General features: G+C 39.9%; 1 protein-coding gene across 2 annotated transcripts in view; it reads right to left on the reverse strand.

Annotated features, from left to right (window-relative positions):
• The window catches only part of POU6F2 (POU class 6 homeobox 2), a 362,706-nt gene that overhangs the window by 31,108 nt on the left and 304,938 nt on the right, over positions 1 to 26,660 (reverse strand). For both annotated transcript variants that reach the window (XM_012654534.1, XM_012654533.1), the window contains exon 5: positions 19,736 to 19,876. In XM_012654534.1, the coding sequence (XP_012509988.1) occupies positions 19,736 to 19,876 (141 nt within the window). The remainder of the gene's footprint in view (positions 1 to 19,735; positions 19,877 to 26,660) is intronic.

Below are 26,660 nucleotides of genomic sequence, written 5' to 3' on the forward strand. Positions count from 1 at the left end.
TGTGGGGACAGGGAATGGCAATGTGCTTGAAGGTGGCATCACCTGGTGGCCCAGGACATTAGACAAATGAATTTGGACCAACTTGTAAGAAATGAATGACACATATTTCTTTAATGAGCAACTGTGAGAAAGAATTTTTTTTTTTTAGACAGAGTCTCACTGTGTTGCCTGGGCTAGAGTGCTGTGGCATCATCCTAGTTCACAGCAACCTCAAACTCCTGGGCTCAAGCGATCCTCCTGCCTCAGCCTCCCGAGTAGCTGGGACTACAGGCATGTGCCACCATGCCCGGCTAATTTTTTCTATATATTTTTTAGTTGTCCAATTAATTTCTTTCTAATTTTAATAGAGATGGGGTCTTGCTCTTGCTCAGGTTGGTTTCGAACTCCTGAGCTCAAACAATCCTCCCACCTCGGCCTCCCAGAGAGCTAGGATTACAGGCATGAGCCACCGCGCCCAGCAGAAAGAATTTTTTAAGGTGTACATTTTAATGCTTTTATTAGGGGTACCTATAGGTACTCTCCCCTGGGAATACCCACCTACTCCATGTTTTGCACATCAGTTACAATTAGAATCCCTGCTGGGTGCTCTACTGTTTGGTTTCAACTTTAGAAACACACTCACACACGAGAGAAAAGAATTGAAGTATCAGGATCTTTAAAATGGCACTTTCTGTCATATTAGAGAGGAATAATTTACATGAAAACTGATGTTATAAAAACAGCAATAACGAATAAAAACAATCCTCTCCCCTAAAAGCTTCTCAAAAGACATTAAAAGTAATTCTCCTTAATAGAGTTTAGGATGTATATTGAGAAAAACATTTCCCACTGGTTGGATTTAAGCCCAGGCTTTGCCACTACCTAGTAGGAGATCGTTGGTGAATTATTTTACCTCTTAGAATCTCAGTCTACTCATCTGTAAAATGGGAATAATGATGTCTAATTCATAAGGTTACTTAGAGTACTAAATAAGATAATATATGCAAAGCACTCAACATTATCCTTTACCAACCAAACAGGTGTTCAATAAATGTTCATCCTTCACTTAATTTTGCCTACATGCTTGTGTGGTAACTCCTGGGCATTTGAACTGAGTTGCAAAAGCTCTTTTGAATTCTTCTGCATGTTTTAATTTCATTGTAAAAATAGTTTACCATGAAGAATAGAAGACAGTAGCTTACCATGAAAAATAATTAAATCTTTTTGTTTTATAATAGAATGCTAAGTTGGAAGTTTTCATGGAGGCACCAAGATTCAACAGGTGCCACATTCCAAAGGAGGGACTAGACCATAGCTGCATTTACAGAGATTACTGAAAACCAGTTCAACAATTCCAGAACTCAGGCCTTCACAATGAGGGTAGACACAGAGAATGTCTGAAATTCTGTGTGTCTTCCTCCCTCCCAGGGGTGAGGCATGGAGAGCTTTCTCCTTACCTCAAGGTTAATGAAAGTGGCTGAATAAATATTGTCCCCTCAAGTTTGGGGGACATAGTCCTGAGGAATGAAAAGGTGAGTGGCTATGGCTTTTGAGCAGAGGAGAGAGAAAAAGACAGGGAGAGGAAGGAAAGAGAGAGAGAGAGGGAAAGAGTGGGTGGAGAGTGAGAGAGAGAGAGAGAGAGAGAGAGAAGAAGAGGGAGGAGGAGGAGAAAGAGGAGGGGTAGAGAGAGAGAGAGAAAGAGAGAGAGAGAGACAGGCATTGGCACTAGCTACGCTCCCACTGATAGCAGGGGCAAGGATGTATGAGTTCTCTGTACTCAATATCATGAGTCTGAGCCATTTAAAATCCTGTCCCAGAGGACTCTTTGGGGAATGGTTATGCGGACAGCACGAGAGAAATCTTTGAGAAGTAGATCTAGAGAAAACCAAGCTCTGAGAGGGAAGTGGGCAGCTGGAAGAAAACACATTGCCGATAGCAATGTGCCACTGGAAGATCCCAACGAGGCTTCGAAAGAACTCGTGGACGTGCCCTCAAGAATTGGCTTGAGCGATCTTCTGGCCCCGAGAGCAGGAAGCCATCTGCTCTCTGGGCCAGCAGAGAGCTGGGGCAATTCTTATCCCTCTATCTCTGCTCTCCCCTCCTCAACCTGACCAGTCAGAGACATCATTTAGCAAGCCAGGAAAGGAGACTCATCCCGACAGGGAAAGGAAGAGGTGCCGAGCTACCTTTCCTTACAGCAGGAAGGAGGAACCAGATGGGGCTGCTGCCGCTGCTGCTGCTAGTGGTGTTTTAAGTTAGTTTGCAGTTCTGACTATGGTGGAGAAACTGGGAATCTCATTTCCAATTTAAAGTGAACACAGAAGATTGTGTTACTAGAGATGCCTGGAGAAGTCAAGAAACAAGAACCTGAGCTTTTGTGCAGGGGCAGAGGAAGGACCATCATCATTGGGAAGGTTGGAAGGGACTGCCCTATCCACACACACAAAGGTCAGTAACACTCAAGAGGGACACTTCATGGGTCACAACGTGAGGACTCTGTCATCTAAGAATGCTTGAAAAATAGAGGAGAAAGGAAGGCAAGAAGGGAGAATTTAACAAGCTGCCAGAGGTAGGGAATTTAAAATTGTGAGCAGAATATGCACATTTCCCTGTAAACTATGAATTCAGTTTATTTCCAAAAAGCAGTGGCTGCTATTTATATACTGATGGTTGACGTTTCAGCTGACTTAAGCACGTACGTATACTATTCAATTGTTTTGGTTGCAGAAGTTCCTCTGAAGCTTCTGAAAAACCTTAAAATTATAATAGGGAAAGCCAATGCCTACCCAAGGAGACAACGGTGATGTTTATCTAAGAAAAGGTCAGAAGAGTCAGGAGAAATGTTGACACGGTCATTTGACAATTATGTTAACAAAGTTATTCTCATTAGTAGTCAGCAATATTTCTAAGGTTTTACAAAGATGTGCTTTTGTGGGTCTTCATTTCCTCTCTTGTCTTTACTTAAACTCTGAACTCCCAAATGCACTCCTGAACACAGTTTGTTTAGTTGTTGGAGAAGAAGAAATCTAAAGTGTCTGCCTGTGTTTTCCAATTACCAATGATGAGGCAAGGTGAAGGATCCTACTGGGTCTTAATGATGTAAGACAGGATGAATAAAGTCAATTCCAAAGTTGCTTTACAGGAACAATTTGCTTACAGAGCACGGCCTGAACCCTAGTTACGCATCTCATTAGCAGCAAACTTCGCAGAAGAAACTCCGCATCTCAGGGACCTGACAGGCCTCCCAGGTAAGAGTCAACTCAATTGATACAATGATCATCCTTATTGAACCTGAATCTTTCTTGGATTCTTCAGCAAAATGAGGTTAGCAGCCTCGTCCTAGTTCTGAGCAGCTGACAGTTCCTACTGCAATAATACTGCAACTGAATCTGGCACACACCACCCTCTGGAGGCAGGTGTTTTGTTTTGTTTCTTTTTCCTTAAATTTTTTTATTTTAAGCTGCAGTATAATATCTGTACTTACATATTTTACTATAATTGTGAAATTTGCCATTTTCTCTTTTATTTGGATTCTCACTCAAGCATTAGGAAACATTGACAGAAAAAAAGATTTGATTCAGTGTATAATCAAAAGATTAAATGAAATACACAAGATGATCTGACACTGAGATGAGAATGAAGTGAGAAGTCATCACAACTGCCTTCACGGTCTGTTCCTGGACTGACTGGTGGGCAGCGATCAGTGTCCAGGAAATGTATCCTTTTCTTGCACACAGTGTAGGTGTCCACCATGAACACAAGTTTTAAAATTATATGTGAATTATTTATCTACTATAATGAAAAGCATACTGGAAAGTTCTGGATTATTTATGGGTTCCTGATTTGTCTATGGTGCTGTTTTCCTTCTACTGCCCTGAATAACTGGAAGATGGGACAATGAAAACAGGAGAGTCAATTTTGCAAAGTGTTATCTCTAGCTATTGACAAGGTTCAGTTGGGCATTGCTATAGACTGAAAGTTTTATGTCCCCACCAAACTTCATATGTTCAAACCTAATCCCCAATGTGATGGTATTTGGAGGTGAAGACGTTGGAAAGTGATTAGGTCAAATGGGATTAGTGCTCTTACAAAAGAGATCCCAGAGAGCTCTCTGGCCCCTTCTGTTATGTGAGGACACGGTGAGAAGATGGACATCTATGAATCAGGAAGCAGAACCTCACTAGACCCTGAATCTTCTGGCACCTTGATCTTGAACTTCTCAGCCTCCAGAACTGTGTAAAATAAATTTCTGTTGTTTATAAGCCACCCAGTCTATGGTATTCTGTTTAGCAGTCTGAATGGGACTAAGATAGTCATGATGTTGGAATCAATGTTGACCAGCTTCATCTATGACTGGGGAGAAATAGTGATACAAGGTAGTTCTCCCAGAAGGGCCAAATAAGCAAGACTGTCAGCACTATATGCAATTTTCTTTGGGTAAAGGAAGTGGAATTTGGAGGAATCCTTTTGGAAATGGGTGGAGAACTTGCCATTTTGGTCCATACCTGTCTTCCTCTTGGAAATCAATTGCTTATGGTTAACATATACTCAAAGGCTTTGAGTATATGAGTTCGGTTATGTTTGTAGAAATATTAATATTTTACATAATAGAAGTATGTCTATATGGTTATATAATACAGACATTTGCAGCATTTTCGTCAGCAGAACCCCTCTGCTTTATTACGTAATGGCTTCAAAACTGCAAGTTTGTTTTATCCATGCATTTACTCATGCACAAACTCATCACTCACATATTCACTCACTTACTGACTCACTCAGCAAATCCTTTCCCAGGGCCTTCGGTGTGCCAGCACTGGGCCATGCCACATTGTACTTGTTCCCACTGTAGCAGACTGGGAAATCACCCAGTCATCTGAGTTTGTGTAAACCTTTTCTTTTGGATTAAACATTGGAAAATATCTGTAAATATCACTCTCCTATGACACCAGCAACCCACTGATGAAGAAGAAAGCCTCGACTCTCCTGTTGACAGGACAGTCAACGTGGCAGCAATTTACATAAACCTAAAAGCCCGCTGTGGACCAGAGTCTTACGGGCTCCTTTCTCCTCCTGGAAACTGCTGCAATTGTCAATGACTTTAGGTGATCTCCTGAGGTCCTTCTTTTTGAAGACTAATTGTTTACATGCTCAGATGTGTTGCTGGACAGCTGAGTTCACCCTTCTTTGAAATAGGTGTGGTAGGTTTTGAAAGTGGTAGGTTTTTTTTTTTTTTAATCTTTGAAGAAGGCCAATATTATTGAAAATTCACTTCTGCATTCTACTTTTTTTTTTATTTCCCTAGACTTAGGGGGCACAAGTGTGTTTAGTGAGATAGATGAATTGTATTGCATTCTACTTACTGAATGCCTACTATGTGCCAGGGACTGTTCTAGATCTCAGGAGTCTGAAAAATGTCTGACTATTCTGAATTTCACTTTTAAACCATTCTGTAAGAAAAAAGATGGCTAAAATGTCTGTAGAAGTCAGGTGACAATCAGGACTGGGTTACTTTACAGGGAGTAGGTGGTGAGTGGATCCACTGGGATCTCTGGTCTCCAAGCTCATAAACTGAACCTGCTGGTTTCCTGCTGGAGGGTGGAGATGACGGGCACATGGGGGAGAATGCCCTTAACTTTGCATAGCACAATGCTCCTTCCCCGCGGCCACATCGCAGTAATAACCTCTGAACACCTTGATTCCGTCACAAGAATCCTATGAATTTCTAACTTGGTAAACAGTGGCTCAGCTCTACCATGCTCTCAAAAAGCTCCCCCATTTATGAATTTATTTTAATTTTCCTATCTGTAGAATCCTAATTAGAAGAAAGATGCATGGACATATTTTGATCCACAGTTATTTATAACAAGGGCAAGTGCGATGTCTCATAAAAGCAAATTCCTTCGGGCTATTGTAGACTTAGTTTCAATTTGTAGCTTCTCACATTATTTATTCTTTTTTTCACTTTATTTATTTATTTAAATATTACTTATTCAGTGGGAGGAAATGAACATATTTGTAAATATGATCTAATGCTTCAATTTCCAATTCTCCTTAGTGATTTTATATTTTCATTACATTTGTCCACTAGAAAGTTTAAGAATGTTCCATGTAACAGAAAACAAAGACAAATTCTTAAAGAGGAACTGGAAACATTTCTTTTCATCATTCTTTCCTCTTTTCCCCAATGGCTACAAATTAAACTATAAGTTCTTTTCATTTTCTCTGCAGCTGCCAGCACTCTGGAATTGTTAAAACATTTTTTCCCCCTCAAAAGAGAATCACAACTGTGGTGAAGCCATCATTTTGCAGAAAGACCAACTTTGTGAACCTTTATGTGGCTTTGCCTAAGACTTTAAGTTTTAATACCAGCAAAAAATACCTAGAATTCACAGAAGTATTTCTGCTTCTGCCTGTTGATGCCAGATTAAGTGAATAAATCAGATTAAAGTTATTTATTGCTTGGGAGAACATCTTTTAGTTTGAGTCAGTCTTGGTCCTTAGAAGCCTTAGTAAACATTCCTAAATAAAGCCCCGGACCTAACAACTGTTTATTTTATATTTCTTCCCAAATGAGATGAAAAAAGAGCTACAGCAATGATAGCAAAAAATCCAAAACCAAAACCAAAACAACAACTAAATGAGGAACCAGTGATTTTCAATATTCCAAATTCTTTGGAGGGATGGGAATTGATGAAGAAAATGATTGGCAATTGCTCAAGAAAGTACTATACATATTTAGCATCTCCTAGTGCTGTGTTTGTACTCAGTGAGTGCATTCAGCCTGTAAAGCTGAATTTAAATTAGGACAAACAACAAAAAAAGCCTCTAAGAAAAAGAAAAAGGGTGGGGAATGAAGCCACACCAAGCCATTAAAGATGCATCTGTTTATCACCACCCCGTTTCATGAGTCCAGGATGATTCATATGCTTTTTGTGAAGAGAATATCCATTGTTATGGCAAAATTAAATGTATTTTGATACTTGCATGGAATATTTATCTATCTGTTCAATCAGGAAAAAAGTTGTCCTCATCACTCTAACATATATTACTTTTTCAATTTCCTGTTAGTAATGTTTTTTTAATGTGGTTTAGGGTGAGACCACAGAATTTCTCATTTCTCACAACAAAAACTGTAATTCATTAGAATTATGCTGATGAGTTTTTCTCATAAAATTGCATCCCCATTTCATAGGTGATCAATCTGCACCCTTATCCTTAATGATCAGGCAGTTTTTGATACATGTAAGCAAAGAGGGCTGGATATACTCTTCCAGTTGTGGTTTCTCATAGTTTTTTGATTCCTAATTTAAATGTTCCTCCAAAAAAAGAATATACTTAAATACTCTGGTGCTTGAAATTTGGTCCTGGGAAATGTGATTTATCATTGCCAATAAACCACTAATGTAGTGATTTTTTAACTGTTTTGTTTTGAGTTCAACAATTTATAATTTATGCCAATAGCATGCATTTTTGGAATTTTTAATTTCAAAAGCTATTTTTGAAGTATAGCCTTATCAGGAACGTGTCTCACTGTTTTGCCAGATAAAATCATTCACAAACTAGACATGCATATTATTAAATAATGGAGATACTGGTATAGTGATACTTTCATTGAAAAACACTTGAGCTATCCAGTTACAAAACCATTAACTTAATAACTTAGAGTTTAAAAATGACCTACTTAACCTTTCTAAAAAGTTGGAGCGTGTCTAGCAATGTTTGTAGTATCAGATTTGATTTCTGAGAAGGATAAATTCTTAGTACTTTCTGAGTCATTGAGGTTCTGGATTGCAGGAACAAGTCTAGATATACAAAACCATAGATACTATCCTCATTTCTACTGTTTTATTTCCATGTGATCTGAGAGGGGCAGAAACTCTACTTTTTAAATATTTTGAAATATCTGTGATTTTGTGGCCTCAAAAATTAAAATGAGTTCTTGGAGTCCTGAGTAGCACACTATGTCACTGCCTTTTGTATTCATTTAAGTAATGTAGCGTATTTTAAACATAATCATCCTTTCTTTCAAAGATGTCACCCTTTACGGTAAACCTAAGTAGTTCTTTCATAATCCAATGACACTGAGAAGATGCTCACATTTATTATTATTTTTAGGAAGCAAGTCTTGCTATGTTGCTCAGACTGGCCTCGAACCCCTGGGATCAAGCAATCCTCTTATCTTGAGTAGCTGGGACTACAGGCACATGCCACCATGCCTGGCAAAAAGGCTTCCACTTTAAACTCACAATCAAATTCTCAAATTCCCTATGAATTTAGAACAGATTTCTGGTTTTCTCGCTGTATATATCACTTATCTCTTCCTGTGGTTATCTAGGATTGCTTACTAGCATCACTTGCAGCTTTACTGAAGGCAGAGGGGAATGTTTTTATTCCAGAGCATCAGAGGAGATCAGCAGCGGCTAAATGAGCCTAACAGGTAATATATCTGGGGCCCTGTCTTTTGATTAAATAAAGTACCACATTTTGTTCTGAAGAAAAGTGAATGTTATTATGTCCAGAAGCCACATAGTCATGTTATGGAGGTGAGCTAGACACCATCTAGCCTGCTGCTGAGGGTAATCTGGAGAACGCAAGATTGTTCAGCTTACCTGGTTACTAATGGTGTGGGCCGCTGACTCACGGTCATTAACCTGGTCCTCTCTGCGTGATGGAGATATTGGACCATGTACTTCAAGACAGATGTGGTCAAGGGATTAAGGTGGGAGGGGGCAGAGCATCTTTTATTACATGTTTTATTACTTTTACTCTTTACAACATCCTTGAAGTGTTAATTGTTAACAAAAAATTTGAAGAAAGGTAACTAAATGGACAATTGCCGTCTTCATCAGATATAGTAATGCTAGACGGCCCACTTAAAAGCATTTCCATATAAAACTCCAATATATTAAATAGGCCCCACTTTAGATCAGCCACCCAAAGTAGATTAAAAAAATATGAAATGACTACTATATGGCAGGCACTGCAGTAGGCACTTGTGCATGTTAGGCTAAAAGCAGCTTTGCTTTAGAGCACAGCTGAGCTTTGAGGCAGCCAGATCTGGGCGCCAACCCAGGCTCTGTCTGGTGCTAACTGTGTGGCTCTGGAAAGCTGGGTAACTTTTCTGATTCTCCAGTTCCTCGGCTATAAATTAGAGGTAATGGTGCAAAATCATTGTGAGAATGAAATGAAATGATGAATTTATGCAAACGCCCATCGACTAGCATATTAGCATAACATGAAATACTCCACTCGGGCCACAGATTGTGTTACTATACTAACTATGCTTACTATGTGCCAGGTGCTATCGTAGCCACTTGGGATACATCAGTGAATAAAACAAAATGTTTTAAATTATTATTAGAGCACAGTGATAAAGAGCAATCTCTGATATCAGACAAAACTGAGTGTGAGTCCTGCCATTTCTAATTGGGTGATCTTGGAAGTTTCTTAATCTGTACAATGGGGATAAACCATATTGTGTGCTGGTGGAAGTGACATCATATATCAAGTTCCATTGCTTGGCCATAGTGCTCACTACGTTGCAGCATTTTATTAATTTTATTATTGCTGTTAATACTAATCCTCCTAACAACCCTGAGAGGAAGATGTTGGTGTCATTTCATGGAAGAGAAAACTATAGCTGGGGAAGATTAGATGTCTTACCAGGGGTTACAGATCTGCCTGGGGATGGAGTTAGATTCAGACCCTGCCTGTCTGATTTGAAAGTCCGTGTTGTTTATCCTGGGCTGCCTTCCATCTGAGCACATGACATTTGCACTGTTCACCTCTGTCACTGCAATAAGATTGGATTATGATGAATATCTATTGCCAAGTGTCTGATCTAGGGAGTGTGCAACATTTTTTTTTTCTGTTTGTGTCTCTGTGTGTTGCTTAATACCATTTATTTATAAGTATAAAGCTGTATCACATCTTGACTTTACTGCAGTATTCTGAACTGTCCACCTTACATCTTCTCAGGATCTAACTACGTTGTTAGATGCGCAATGTGGAAGAGGTTAGTTGATGAGATAAATGGCAATTTGGAGCAATGTCCTTTGGCTAATGCATTACATTCACCTGGGTAATTCAAAGGCCTGCTTCCATACATTTGACCTTGAACCTGGCTCCTCTCACTGTTCTAAATTGTGACTTTTCCATTTCTACTTATCTCTAATCTATTAATATTTCTTACGTCTTTCTTATTGGCCCCATGACTTGATGCCATCTTTAAGACTATTGATCATGCCAGCGACTCACAGGCCAACAAGAATGTTGGGTGCATTTTTGGGCATATGTGTAGTAAATGATACACTGAATGTTTATTTGGAGTTTGAATGTTTCCCAATGTGAATTTAATGTTTCCCCCTCTCTGGCAGTGCTCTGCTTAACTGTAAAAATAGTCTGTAGAAATAGCTGATGTTTTAGGAATGCTAAATCAAAATTCAGGACTTCCTGCCTTTCCTTGCCACCCCAGGAATCAAATCAAGTTTAATTTTCGTTCTCTAGTTGGAAAAACTGAGACATAGTTTCCACTCCCATCCCTGACTTTTTACTAAATACTAAAAAGGGAGCCATCACCAACAGCCCAGTGTATAGTCTTTCTGATACTGAATTTGGTTAAGAAGATTACAAAATATATAACATATTTCCTCAATTATAACATCCCCCTGGATTATAACACTTCATTTATAACTTTTTGAAATATTTTTAACATTTGTGAAATTAGGCTCCCTCTAACAATCGATATATTTGTTTAATGCGATGGTATTTTCTCCCCTCTTCACACACACACAAAAATCCATGGTATAACTTTAAGTGTAACTTAAAATCATTGGTTTCTTAGATTTAACATACAATATTAGATATTTCTCTTTTTCTTTAGAAGGACGTACCTCGTTAGAGGGGCAGCTCTCAAAGGGAAGGATCTAGAAATGTATGGGGCCTTGCCACATTGGGAGCTTCATCAATTCTAACATCATTTCGCTGTGTGGTACTGCCATGAAGCCTGACAGCAGATTCACTGGGGTAGGTTTCCTATTGAGCTCCCTGAAAAGTTAACTTTGGTGATTGCCCATATAGAGCACTCACCATGCACTTCCTTCCTCATGGCTAGGTTGCCTGGCTGGAAGGTAGGGGACCCATGGTCTTCCAGGCCCTGACACCTTGAGGTGATTTTCTCTGGCAAGACAAAGTGGAGATCTGATATAGATTTTTCAAGAATGTCTCATTGTTTTAGAGACTTCCCTAAAACTACTTCTCCGGTTCTTTTGATCAGCAAAAATAATAATTGTGAGAATACAAATTAAAATACCCTGTATTTATTTCGTAAGATTTATCTCGTTACAGTTTTTACCCAAACACACACACACATACACACACACACCCCTTTAAGAGAACTCTGTGAGGCTGACCCAGCAAGAAGTACAGTTCCCATTTGCAGATGGAGAAATAAAGATTCTGGAGTTTGTGACATGTCTATGGAGCACCCAGGAAACGAACCAGGTCTTTGAACTCAAGAAAATCAGAGTGGTATGGAAGATGGGTGTGGACTCTGAGCTCAAACCTCAGCTGTGTACTTACAAAAGATGTTAAGCTGAGGAATCACTTAACTCTTGACACCTTGACACCTTGAGAGTTTGCTCATTTGCACAGCTGGGATAATCAAAGCTACTATCAACTTCTCCAGTAGGATCATAGATGCTACCAGCCCTAGGGTGAAGGCTCAGTGTATGGGAGATACTATTTTCATTGTTTTTTTCTAGAAGTCACTTTGCCTGAAGGAACATTCAGCTAAAATCAAGCTCTCCTCTAAGAATTAAGCTGGTTATAGAGCTTTGCACGTTGAAATGAGCCACACAAACAATTAGTTAGTGATAGTGTTTTGCCATAAGGCTGCATTAATTAGAGTGCAAACTATTCTCCTGAAACAAAGATCCAAGAAGTCAGACTAGCTCTGACTAGCTCTGAGGGAGCTGTTTGTAAACCTCGTCTTGTAACTTATTGCCTGTTTAGAATTATAGCTGTTAATTAAGTTGCTTCATTAGTTAATTGGCCCCTCTGCTATTCTTTAGACAGAAAGGATGTGCCAACAGCCTTGATCCAGGAGACTACACAAGAAAACATTTCCCTATTCTCAAGAAAATGAAATACTCACGGATAAAGAATTAAAAAAACCAAAATGCTGCAGCAACCAAAGGGGGAAAAGTGACAGTACAACAGTTCTGCTTTAGGTGACAGCGGCCTTGGTCCCCTGTGGCTCCATGTCAGGGGAATCCCCCAAACTAGACTTTTTTGAAAAAAATTGTCTATTCCTGCCCACCCCTTTTATTGTCCATAACAGTTGCACTGCTGAGTTTTGCTGGGGAAGAAGGGTAGAAAGAAAGAGTTCAGAGAGGGCTTTATTTTCAGTTCTTTAAGTTGACCAGCTCTTTGGGCCGATGACCCTTCCGTTTCAGAAATGGGGATAGGGGAGTGGCGCGGGATGGGGAGGAGGGGCGACCTTTGGCAAAGCCCCCGAAGGTCCACGCTGAACAATCCGGGCTTCTAGCGGGGGACAGCGCTGCGCTTCTGCCGATGGCGCTGGCGGCTCTGAGAGCCAATTACGTCCCGCGTGGCAGCAGGAGCCTCCCAGCAAGTGGGTCGCCCGCGGGGACACTGCGCTTCGCGGCTCAATAGTACCATTTACCACGGAGAGGGCCCCAGCCCTCAGGACCACGAGCGCCCCCGGTTCACCCCACGCCACCTCCGACCTGTCATCGCGGAGCGCCACCCCAGCCCGGGCGGCGGATTGCCCCGCCTTCACTTGCCCTCGGTTTGCGTGTTACCATAGTCCCTGGGAGTTTGGGGAACAGTTTGAGATCTTTTATGTCTGCAAATGTGATATGCAGGTGTGCGCCCTCGAGACAGCAGCACGGAAATCACCGCAAAGCCCCCGTTGTAAAGCAAAGCCCGCTTGGAAGAGATTCTCTTCTGATTTAAACTATTATTTCCCATTGGAAGAAAGTGGATCGGAATGAGTATTAATTGCTCCCTGCGACATTTTCCAAAGCGGGCGAATGCGAAGTGGGGAAAGCGGGGCGAAGAAAGTTACAGGGGTTGCTGGGGCTTACGCAGGGTGGGGCGGCCGCCCGCCGGGCTCCGCGGCGCTGCCCGCGCGTCTGACCCGGGAACCCTCGTTTGCGGGCTCGGTTTTTTTTTTTTTTTTCCGAGGCGCACGCTTTGGGAGACACTGCATTAACGCAATTGCCTCTCCTGAAATGAGGAAATAAAACTCTCAACTGGGCTCAAAGGGGAAATTTGATATGTTAGTAGAAAGATTGAGGTTGTTTATTGTTTTATCTTTATAACTCAGATGAAGCCAGGGTAAAATTCTTATAATGTTACTAATCCCATGAACATATATTTCCCAGACTCTAGAAAGAGCTGATTTAAAAAACGTTATTCTCGCAAAAAAAAAAAAAATACTACTTGATATATAGTTCGCTCAATGTGATTTAATTTTTACACCTTTTTTAAAAAAAACTTCCTATAATGACATTGCAAATGAGAAAATAAAATCTTTTGTTAGACTGTTTTGATTTTTGGTTTATAAAACATAGCCCAAACCATTAGTCAAGCGTATGATATAAATAGACTGCTCTGTTCATAATATTTGTGAGAAAACGTAAAGACACCAACTCTGAATTTACAGATACCAACTCTGGATTTTCAACAAAATATGTTTGATTCTTATTTATGCAAAATGTCTAAACAATATATTCTACTGCTTTTTTGTATTTAAATATGGCATCGTTCTGTACATATCATTTTGTATCTTGCTTTTTCAATCAATATTTTGTGGTAAAAATGCAGCGTTTGCATGGAAAGGAATCGCCAGCTTTATCCTACTAATCACCTTGGGAATGGGAGAAGAGGGGTTTAAGGCCTCAGTTGTGTCTGTAATGTTTTGTTTCTTTTAAAAATAAGCAAGAGAATTGAAGCTAATAGGGAAAAAAATGTCAATATCTAGGTAGCTAAACAAGGGTAGCTTTGTGTTTTTTTTGTAAAAAGTTATTTTCTGTACATTTAATGTGTTTCATTCTTTAAATGAAATAAAAGAATATATGTAAAACCTCCTAAATTCTTGATCAACTGGCCTTGGCTGGTTATGTCTAATGCACCTCATTTCTTTAGTTCCATGGGCAGAATTACACACTGTTTCTTTTCCGTGGGGTTTGAAAATAGTTTTATAAATGTGTGCAGCTATGGCTTTGTTAGTTCTTCTAAGCAGACCTAATAAAACCAACAGAGGGGCTCAATAGATGCTTATTGAATAAATTCATTATATTTCAATTCTTTGGCTGAGATTTGCATTTAGTATAACTTTATCTTCTTTCATTTTGTAGTGATTTGCTCTAAAAGATACTCATCCTTCTATTTAAATTATGTGCTAAATTACTTTAGCAACCAAAGTTCGGGGTCGATTGCTGGTTCTTCAGCCTAAAAAGAATAGCTATAATTTATCAAATGCTTAAGACCTATATCAGGCACTGTGCTAAGCACTTTTCCTGCTATTAATACTATCACATTTAACTCCACAACAAATATATGTGAGAAGTCTTATCATTCTCATTTTACCGATGAGGAAACAGAGGCCCAGAAAATTATATAACTTATCCATGGCTAGACGGGCTAATAATAAATGACGTTTGTGTTCCAGCTGAAACCCATGCTCTTAAGTACTCCATTGCCCTTGGGAGAAGTTATTAAGCTTATTATTACAATTCAGAGTAATATCCCCATTGAGCATCATGTTTCTTCAATTCTTAGGTATGTATTTTTAATCACATTTGAAAGTGATGATATTGGAATGGTCTTCCAGTTGATGTGCACATATGGGGTGCTGGTGGTGTCTCTGCCTCTCCATCCAGCCCAGAGCTGCTGAATAGAGGCGAGTCACAATCAGTGGTTTTGTACAACCAGTGGTGTATCCTCTAAATCACAATGTACAGGCTACTGTTAGAATCAGTAGATTGTCTTTTTATCACAGTCTTGTGATCATTTTAGGAGGCATCTCCTATCCTACACTGCTACTGTTAATCCTTTCATCTCACTGAACCAGCTCTGCTCAGCATCATATGATGGTACTTGCGTTCTTGAGTAACCCGAATGGGTAAGTCTCCTTACTTTTTTCTTCTTCTTATACACTAAAAAATGCAATGTTGTTTTGTTGATTTCCATGCCGCCAACTGGCTTTTTAAAGACCAAACGGAGTGTCTTTGACTTTACTTGCTGCCATTTAAGAAAATTTCACAGTGGCCGGAAATTAATTTCATCAGGAAACATTCTGAACTTCAGTTAAAATGTAAAATGCTTTCTTAGCCCCAGGATAAAATAAAATTTCATTTGCCCTTACTTTTCTGCAATAACACCAATAAGGAGATATTGCCAGGGGCACAAGGGAAGCCAATTCTGCAGCTAAACAGATCGGTGGTAAATCTACTTGCCAAACCCTGAGCATACTCACTGAACGAGTGTTAGGAGCACGTATATACACTCTTATATTCTCCCCACCCCAGGTTAAGGATGAGATTTTCCTAAAATAACTTAATGTCCTACTACTGATTCTCACATTCTCAAATTCCTCATACATACACAGACTTTAGCATGGGTTTGTGTGCATAGTTATGAAGTGAAAACACCACTTTGATTAACAGGTAGCATTTATTGAGTGATAGCATTGTTGAGTGATGACTGTGTGCCTGACCCCATTCTAAGCACTTTAATTCTAGGAGCTTGGTGCCATATTATCCCCATTTTTCAGATGAAGAAATTGAGGCACAGAGAAGATAAGGAAATCGCCCAAGGTCTCACAGTTGGTGAATGGCAGTCTGGCTCTAGAACCCTTTCTCTTTGTGTGTACATTGTACTGCCTCTTGTTGCATACCCAAACCAAATATAGGTTTCCAGAAAATGCTAGACAAAACTCTGAACAATGATGATGATGATGATGATAATTATGGCAACCACTTAATCGATCTTTAACTGTGTACTAAGGCACTGTGGTGGGCTTTTCTCACACATCATCTCATTTAATCTTTACAACCTAGGGGCTTAGATTTTATTATCCTTATTTTACAGTTGGCATAACTGAGGATTAGAGAGCTCAAGTAATTTGCTCAAGGTCACAGGGCTAGTTATTGGGTGACCTGGAGTTTACAAAAGTTCGTAGCCAGTGCTCACGCCATTGCCTACCTTCCACGCTTGTACAAGTTCCAGACCCAGGAAGTAGAGAGAACTAGGATGTTCTTCTCAGAAACACCATAGCCATTATTAATTTCATGACTACTAATGACAGGAGGACACTTGCTACCTTCTCATCTCAGAGAGAAAGTTGGGTATGATATAATTTTAAAACACTTTAATATCCCTGGGTAAGATATATGCTTTGTGACTTTACAATTGTAGTATTTCTGATAAAAATGAATAGCTCTATTGAATAGTGCCTGTCTTTTCAATTAATGGCACATGAATAGGCAGGGTTAGAAAGGTATAAAAATGACTGAAGTTTTTCCTCCATATTTGCTCATAAATACTGGTTGGGAAAAAAAAGATGCAAGAAAAGATGTCCTTCAATATATAGAGATTTCCCATCTCTTTAAATTTACTTAGATCCAGTTAATGAAAACAAAGATTCCAAGTCAGGGAAGCAAAAGTGCAAGTCTCAGGAGGTGGGATTTTTTCTGTTGAGAGCTGAAGGCCAGGAGCCTGAAGGAAGATTCTGGCATGTTTCCCACGTGGAGTGGGCATCTGCCCAGCCAAGGAGGCATACCTAGGACCCACTGGCACACACTGCGGGTACCACAGGCTCTGCGGCCATAATTTGTCTTGGAGCCCCCTCGCATAGGTTCCATTTGAACATTAAAGACAAGGCTGTGGCTTAGGTAGATTAAGTCATTGCCCCAAGGTTGTAAAACCAGAAAGAGGTGAAGCCTAAATCCAATCCCAGGTAGGCCTGAATTCAAGGCTGGGGCTCTTAACTACTGGGCAATCCCACCTTTTGTTTCTAGATAGCCAAGAGTCTTAGCAGATGGGGAGTGAGGATCAGGCCATTTCTGATGATAGAATGCCCCCACTTGAGGCCATCTCAGCAGACCTAACCTCATCAATCTATCAGTGGAGTAAAACACGCTTTTTAAACTTAGGTTGAGATTTTAATGTTATTATCCCTGTGTGAACTTTCAAATGTAAAAAACAGTTGATGTCAAGAACTCAAATGAAAGAATCTCTAAACATATTGAGAGTTTTTTCTTTGTACCTTTTGTGGGAAAGCTCTATGGAGATTTTTAAGGAATTTAAAATGGGTTGGGTATAGTAATGCTGCTTTATGTGATATTTTGAGCAAGGCTAATTGTATTAACCTGATTCCAATGTATTCTTACCTTCTGTACCACACTAACACAAGCCAAAGAAATACACACATACACACACAAAAACAAAAAATAATTTTTGCCTGTCTTTTCTTGGTGTAATTTGACCATAGGGAGTATCAACACCATTTCATAAGGCCCAAACAAGTATCTCTGTGCCAACAAATGAAGGACACGTACCTTTTTCTGGGATGATGACTGTGTTTATATTCCAAAGACTAAAAAAAAATCATAGAGCTACATGGCTGTGGACAATTTATCTACTGGAAATGTGAGTATTTTGACTCTAGGACTCTTTCTACACTAGGGGGAGGATGTGACATCACTGGGCATGTGTGTTAAAACTCAGACAAGATTTCATGAATGGGCATTCTTGATTTCTCTGTCAATGTAATTTTTTTTTCACCTTAGGAGATCTGTGTGCCATAACCAATAAACTGTCATAACACAGTTTCTTTTTTTTTTTTTATAACACAGTTTCTAAAACAAAAAATTTTTAAGTAAAGTCAACTCTTATTCAATGTATGCACAGTATCAGTCAATCTTCTACTTTGAAGATCATTTTCTTGTGGCTACTTACAGGCTGGGAGAGCTAGCCCTGGGATTGGGGGCTGGCAAAAGCCAAACAAAGCAAAGGTTGTAACTCTAGCCCCTGAGAATTTGTAACTGGAAAAACAATCAGCCATCAAATCATCCAAAGAATAAACTCCTAATAATTTCTTCTAAATAATACAGCCCTTTTTTTTCATCACAAATATTCCAGTGGTTGGGCATAGTAGTGAATTTTACTTGGATATTGGAACAGAAAAATCCCATTGTGGATATGGTTTCTATCTTGAACTCTTGAAATTTACATCTCAAGGGCCACTCGCCTGGCAATGGTGAAGCAGGGTGTTCTATATCTGGGCACAGGTCTAGGAAGCAGCTTCTGGGACCAACTTGATGTGAATATGAGTTATAGATATTAAAACCAACTTTTCCTTCACACCAATACCCCAGCCCCCCAGGAATCTTAATAGGCTTTTGAGAGCCTCCATTTAGAGCCGGCTGCATAAAATGATCCTTTGATGAAAAGGGATTGGAACAAGGGTTAAAGCAGACATTGAAAGGTTACTGTAGAGGGCACGGTGTTCATACAGCCCTCCTTTAATATGTGTGGTGTGCACCTGTGATAAGATGATTCATTACACGGGGCCTCTCTTTGACAAGCTCCATCGTTCAGCCCTCGGGGTTCTGACGGGACAATCCTGCACCCGCCCAGGAAATAAAACAAGGTCAGCTTTTTTTCCCTGGGACGTAGACGGAGACGGTTTAGCTTATAATGCATCTTTGTTTACTCTTTATGTAAAGTAAAAACAGGGTTCAAGGCATCACAATTACTGTTCTGCACAGAGCAGGCCCAGCCTGGAGTAGGTAAACACACTGCTACTAAATAAATAACTCCAAGAGGAAAAATCCTTGTGAGAATGCCGGGTCCTACTCCCTTATGTTTCATGATCATAAACAGCCGCATTGGAGAATGAAGTGGTCTCACCACTGAGGCTGGGCTCTGGGTCAGGGCTTCCAAGGGAGGATACCCCTGACAGCGTCAGTTTCATCTCTTACTTGCTTTGATGCAGCTTTTGGGTTATTGGGTTGTCTGAAGCTCTGTTAGTATCTTGGTGACCATGATGTGGGCACATTGGCAGTGTAAGGGGACGGACCCGCTCTCATGACATAAAGAAGGTTTACTGGCCCTGACAAACTGAAGTAAATTTACAAGCATGCAAGAGACCGCCTACCTTCCGTGACAGTCAGCGAGGGGTGGGGCCCTGGGGCCGACTTGCAATTGGCTTCATTCTAATTCACCCTTTTTTCTTTGTTGCTTTTATAAGACTTCTTTGTCACCTTCCCGTACATTCAGAAATTGGCTTTAGTAAGACTAATTTAGAAATCTTACAGCAATTAAGGAAGGAAACAGACCAGTTTCCCCCATGATCCAAGTTTAAAAAAAGTGAAAAATAAAAAGCAAAACTGAAATTTTATTTTTAAAATTTAACTTTTTTTTCTTTAAAAAGAATGCCCTGGTAATGAAAGGTAACCTCTTTAATTAAGGTCATAACATGAGTCATCTATAGAAATATAAACAAAATAAAAGTTTGACATTCTAGAGGAAGGAAAAAAAAATCTTGCTTCTAAAATATAGAAACACCTCCCAACCCTTCTCCTATTCTTGACATTGCTAGTAAACATTATTTATTTGCCTCGAATAGATGCGGTTACATATCACTGTCATGCAAAAGAAATTCATTTCCTTTCCGAGTTCAATCTGCCATAAAAATTCACTCTTATTCCCATCTCCCACTCACCTGTCCTTGTGCATTAGTAACTAGTTGACCTGTGACCCCCTGAAGACTGGAGAGGGCATTGCCAAAGGCCTGTGAGCTTGCTATGGAGCTCATGGCTGCTGCAGCCGCTGCAGCCTGACTTGCTAGTGGATTATTAACCAGCTGCAAAGAGAGAAAAGATCACTGTGAAAACCACCAAGAGGCACAGGCACAGCACACGGACACAACATTGACTCAGGGGAGGTAGTTCTCGCCTCAGTTCGCTCATGCAAAGGGCCTGGAACCCATTAGAGGGGCTGGTGAACATTCCAGCAGAAGCTCTGGGGTTTGGGGGAGGATGGAAATGCAGCTGGAAGGAAAATGTTCTCCACCAACACTGGGCTGCTTCATGGAGCCTGGGTTTAGGGCTACCCCGGGAGGGAATGAGCCTGAACTCAAGGGCTGAGGTGGGCTATTAGGATCTTCCCAGGTAGAGGAATGATTTTGGAGAAGTTCCTGGATTTTGTTCTCTAGACTAAATAAAACTCTGAGGAACTCTCTACTTTCCTTGAGATAACCAGGCAAACAGGGGAGTAAAACACGGTTAGGGTAGGGGGAAGAGAGGAATAGATTTCAGAATTCCTATCAATGAATTTATAATTTCCATTTGTGAATTGCACTTTCTTTTAGGGTCATTTGGTGAGGTAGGTGTCCCACCCCACTTCCTTCTTTGAGGGAAGAAGGAAATCAGAGCTGGTAGAAATGGAAATCTACAGCCTTTATGCTCTCAGGGGGTAAATCTAAGGTTGGGATATTTTGGGCGTTCATCCTCATCATGGGATTCAAGGCCAATGAGAAAGGTCCTTTGATAAATGGTCAAGTTGACATCTGCTTACTGTTTTAGCTACTATATGGCCTCCCCTTGGCCTTTTTCCTGGCACAAGAGCGAAGCAGAGAGGGAGAAAGAAAGAGGGGGAGAGAGCCCTGCTTGGGGAGGAGGTTATGGCTGCCAAAATCTGTTTTTTCATGGAGACCAATTCAATATTCTTCTTCCTGCCAATTTTCCACGCCACAGGTTTTCAGGCCTTCTGACCATGAGGCAGAAGTGTGGCTTGAACTAAAATCTGCATTTAGGTTAATGACTAGATATAAATTCAAGAAACAGTTAAACTATTTTCACAGTATTGGTTTTGATACATGAATTTCATTTGTATTTATTCTAGGGTGTTATTTTTTCCCCCATATAGCTTCTCTCAAGTACAACAATTGTGGTGTATAATAATTCATTTTCCATCACCAGTTCCCACATCCATGAAATTCCTGCGTTTTAGCAGAAACCTGCCAAGACTAAGACTTGGTGGAAAAAAATTAATGCCATACTTAATTCAAATCCTGGAAGCTCTTCCAGATATACCTCTTTTACTTTCTTCTTTACTCTTTTCATTCTGTCTCATTCTCTCTTCCTTCCTTTCCTTTTTCTCTCTTTCTTTCTTTCCCTCAAAATATATTTTATTACTCAATTCCTTTGGAAATTTGCCTAGAGTTTATATCATCTGATGAAGAAGAAAATACTAATTATCAGAGGAAACATCAAAAAGGACAGAAATTTAATAATTCTTTTTCCATTAATGTGATATCCGTATCTTACTGGTTTCTTTATTCATTTATAACCAAATTCCATGTAACTAGTTCTACAGTAATTCTGCTGACCTAGCGCATTTTTTTAAGAAATGAAAGTCCATTTTAAGTTTATTACTTTATGTCTTTTGCCTTTATCTCTCTCCTAAAAGACAATAGTGATTTTCTTTTTAAGGAGAAAAAAAATTCTCATCATCAGCCTAAAGAGAAACCCTGTCTTATCCCAGATTACCACCATGGGATTTAAAATTCAGGTTGGTTTTGATCTTGGTTTTCTGTTTTTATAGTGTATGTGAGGTTGAGTAATGGTATGTGTCCAGAGAACACTCTTTCCTTGTTTTTAGCTTGACTACCTAAAGTGAGAAGAGTTCATATTGTGGTTTTTTCTTTTTTAACCCCTGAAGTAAGAAGAGCTCTTAGGGAACACTTTTGCAAAACTGCCAGTACAGACACTGCCCATTGGTCCACCGTTCTTAGGCCATCTGTCAGCTGCCATGTTCACATTTCTTTTATGTAGTGCACGTTGAAATCATAATGAAACTCCTGAGTTTCAGGGAGATCTCCAATATAAGCTTCTTAATTTTCAAAGGAAGATTAAATTATGTGAAGTTTGGTCTTAATGTTGAATATGCAATTTCATCTGTGAATTTTGGGTGAAAAACTTAAATCGGTACATGCAGAACGCTCCCTGAAGAAGATAGGCAGCTCTTCCTATTTAATGAAGAAAAAATATTTTTAATAATTATAAGACATTTCTCTAATATCTAAGTCAATCAAAAATTCACATAGGAAATTGTGGAATTACTCTCTGGATACAGTACAATAACACGCATTGAGAATTCCTTACATTTAGGACACTAGTGTATTGTTCAGTTATAGTCCCATGTATTTGCTGTAAATCCAGGTATTACATAAAGGGTAAATGATCGTTCTGCATATAAAACAAAGTATTTACTTAAAATTGAGCTTCTGAGCCTTTGTGTTTTAGGGCCAGAAATGGGTACACTTCAACTGCTTTGGAAGGTTGCTTCAGCAAGCACAAATGTACAAGTCTGGTTTATTTTAAATGTTTATTTCCTCTGTATCCTGGTCCTAGTTCGAAATCCAACTTGTTCCTCTTTTTGCTGTCTTTCCCTCTTAACGAAGCAAATGCCAACTCCATGACTCTCTTACTTCCTACCTGGCACCCCAGTGGGTCTTTGTGAAAGGTGTCTGGGCTCTGGGGAGACACCCCGCTGCCCCTGTAGAACTAGAGCTAGGACGTCAGTCACGGAGTGTGGTGCGCACAGACAGTAGGTTTGAGCCAGTCTGTAAGCCGACAGCATTTCAGGCGGACCATTGCTAGTGTTGATGGATGCAGCTTCATAAATATCTTCTGGCTTTTCTGTCTGTGACTGCCAAGGCAGGGATGTAATCTGCATTAAGATACGTGGCAGGGAGGGGGAGGGGTGACGGGGAAACCATACGTGTTCTCCTCATCACCTCGGGTCACGTCTCCCTGTATCGTCCCCAGTCATGTCATGTTAGCAGTGTTCTTATCAATACTTCATCTTGATTGGAAACTCTGGGTTAGATTTGGACAGCGGGGAGACCAGTCACAATAAATGCACATAATGAGCATGTTAACGTTCCAGGACCATCTGGATATTTTGAAGCTGCTGCCAAGTTTATGCCTTCACATCTTTCATTGCCAATGTACCTAACCAGCAAAGGATGGCCCAAATGAAGTCTGATTGTATTACACAGTCATGCTTCCAACAGTCCAGCTCAAGAGGCACACTGGATTCTGGTGCATGCTTGTTTATAAAAGGGGAAGCTTTCAAAGTAAGGATTTGCAGAGGGCTAGAGTTTTTATGCTACATCCAAATGGATTCTGGGCCTTGAATGCATCAGGTTACAGTTTCAGGGTCAAAAACCCACTAATAGCACTGATTTCTTAAGACAGTTTTCTCCCTTCTAGAATTTTAGAGAATAAAATATCAGAATAATCTTTTAAAAATACTTTTGTACCAATGAGGAAGGGCTCCAAACCTCACATTCCCCCCACCCATCTGTGAATGCTGTTGAGGGCATCGGCTTTGACACCAGACTGCCTTGGTTTGTGACTTTAAGTAAACCATGCCTCATTTTCTCATGGATAAAACAGGTGTAAAAATACTACTACTCACAGGGTTAGGAAGAGAATTAAGTGAGATAACACATATAAAGTTTTAGAACAATACCTAGCATATTTCATGTTCTTAATAAATCTCACTAATATTCTCACAGTTCATACTGTGCAAGAGGATTTTGAACTAATCAATTTATCAGAATTAGAACTCGCTTCCATGAGTATCTTCTTACTCTGGAAATAATGTGAACAGAGGTAACTATTCTTGATTTTTATAGCAATTTTATTTTACTGTTTTTTTAAAGGACAGCTTGAAAGCTGTTTAAAAGTATTTTAGAGTGGAGGGCATCAGGAAAAAAGTATTTAAAACACAGCTTCATCCACTTGTCTTGGGCCTCTCCTATAGGATGGGACTGGCTCATTTATAGAGAAAGTAGTGTTTAGATTCTGAAGCCAGAATCAGTAGGTGACAGGTGAGCAAGAGAAGACATTACCTTCTTTACAGTACATTTTCCTCATTTTTAGTTTACATTTGTTGGGGTCTCATAAGAACACCCATTTTGGAGTTTGATTCCTGCCTCATGTCAAAATATTGTGAATGAGTCTATCCCACAGTTGCTGATTTGATAGTGAGGGCATGCAGGAAAAGCATTTGCAAAAAATTTTCCCTTAGGATTTGCAACAATTTATTAATATTTCTATGACCACACATCAATATGGATATCGGGTACTCATCTTGTAATGAGATAAATCCGTACTTCCAAATCTATATGCTTTGGGTGTCTCCTTGTTGTCTGTGGACATTAAATTGTGATGAGAAAAAATACTTTGACCAAGTCTCCCCAAGGAGCACCCTTAGATGATGTCATATGTATGATATCATATAGATGTCACCAGAGATGATATCATTACATGATGAAGGAGGGTTTTTCTCCAAGTCACCACCCATATTCTCTTTTTCTGAAAGACTCATATTTTGCATCCTGGAAAGAATTCAGGTTTCTTAAATCTGAACATTAGTAGTCATAATATTTTTCATGGCAAATGTGCAGATTACATGATTCTATTATTACAAATCTCGTTTACAAAAATATGGTAACATGATGAGGCAATTTAGCGACTGTCTTATATTTCTATGTTTATGTCTTTATTCCAAGAGGGCTTATGAATGCAGCAGGCTCAAAACCTTTCTTTGGAGCATAATTGCCCATGATCTATAGTTCTATCATTCTCCTCATGAGCTACGTGGATTTTATAGAGTATGGATTTGGGAGCAGCTCTTTTTTTTTTTGCTACTAACTTTTCAATTTAGAACTCTGGAACTGTGGTGCCATTTGTTTTTAAATGAGGATATTCATAAATGCATTCATCACTATTCATTCCTCATTTAAGGTTTGAAATGACTCAGCAGTGGCTGCCTAGAAACAGCAGGGCAAATGCAGCTTTTGTGTTTATTTACATACATTAGGGCTTTGACTTTTCCTGTGTGTGTGAAAAACATGTCTCTTGGTTCTTTGGGACTCTTCTAACTAAATCAGTACTTCTACTTTTTACCCTCAAGTCTCCTTATAAAATGTCAAGAAAATACCAGTAGACAAATATTGAAAGGGTGGCCATATTCATCTCAACAACTTACTTGATGTGTGTTTTAACCAACTGGGCTCTTCCCCTTGGTCTCATGATTATTATTGTGTTATAAAACCCTTGTAATAGCTAGAAACTAGCTTTGTGAATTTCAGTATTGAGCCATGGTTTGCTACTTGCTGTCTGCCCCCACTTCCCTACAGAGGTGGCAGTGTGCTAGATCCTGACCATCCAAGTTTTTGCCAACCTACAGAAAATCTCCTTGACCACTGCTGAGAGATCTCTGGGGCTGGGGTGCTTGAGATTTACAATGGTGGCTCTGAGGCACTGCTTTCCCCAGATAAGGATGGACTATATGTGCTCCTGGGCACAAGCACTGCTGTGACATCAGTTAAGGAGGGGCATTCTCTTCTTTTGTGTAGCCTCACTGGTGTGGGGTTTCAGGGGGTGTTGGGCCACTTGGGCATTTAGTAGCTCCTGGCGGTCATTGGATACAGAGTCAAAAATGAGACTCTACTCAGATGGCTTCACAGTCTGGATATCACTGCAGGTGGGCAGAGGGGACTCTCCAGGAGCACACATGGACATTCTAGAGAGTGTTCTAGAAGTACACTGGAGAGATAGGTAGATCCTGCGGGGGTCTGGGTCCAAGTTATGCAGGATAATTGAAGAGATCTGCCCTGGGGGAGCTTGGGCACATTTGAGGGAGGGAAATGAAACAAGTCTAGCTGACACACTATGATTTGGTGGCAAACTATTAGAAAGCTCTCAAAAGGGATGCATTCCTTTTTTATTTTCAGGTTTACTGATAATATAGCCAAGTCCAGAGTTGGGGGGAAAAACTAGCTTTTAACTTAACCCAATACATTTATTTGATTTTGAAGTAGAGAGGTCAGCATTACGGAAACACACCAACTCTAAATCAGATTTTATCCAAGTTCTATGTAGACAAATACTGTATTACAACAAGCCTACACATCTCATTTCCTTTTCTGTCTAGTCCTCCATTTAATAACCTGAAAAATCTATCTTTTTATTGAGTTTCATGCTATTTTCCTACTTACATACAGTAGCGCTACTCTTACCAATTGCCTATTGTCATGGCACGTTAGGTGAATTTGTTGATATTTCAAAATTACTCTTTTTTTATTCTATCATCCAGTTTAAACAAGTGATTGGAAGCACTCCTGTGATGAAAGCTTTTTTTTAGAGATAAATTGTCGTCACGCAACAGCAGTTGGTATTATTCTAGTTTCTCGCTGTGGAAGAGCACAATACACTCTACCCGTCCAACCCTAATTTACTTCAGGTAGTTCCCAACCCTTGTTGAGTCCCTACAAGGGAAAATAGGTATTAGTGAGTGCAGAAGAAAGACAAGAAAGGATGGGGGACTCGAAGAAAGCTGAGGCACAGCTTCTGCCTTGATGGAGCTTCAGGACAATTTTGTTCATCAGATACTTCCTAATAATCACAGCGCAGGCTCTGTGCCAGCCCCAGGGACACAGAGGTGAGTAGACAAGAGCCTCTTGCCTTGGGGCACTTTCAGTCAGTCACCCTGTATAGGCAGTGCTGTTCAGAAAAGGGCGCAGGAGCCTCGCCAGGCTGCGGGGAATATGGGAGATTTCCCACAGGGGA

This window comes from Propithecus coquereli, unplaced genomic scaffold (assembly GCF_000956105.1).
Source record: "Propithecus coquereli isolate 6110/MARCELLA unplaced genomic scaffold, Pcoq_1.0 Scaffold441, whole genome shotgun sequence".
Classification (NCBI taxonomy): domain Eukaryota; kingdom Metazoa; phylum Chordata; class Mammalia; order Primates; family Indriidae; genus Propithecus; species Propithecus coquereli.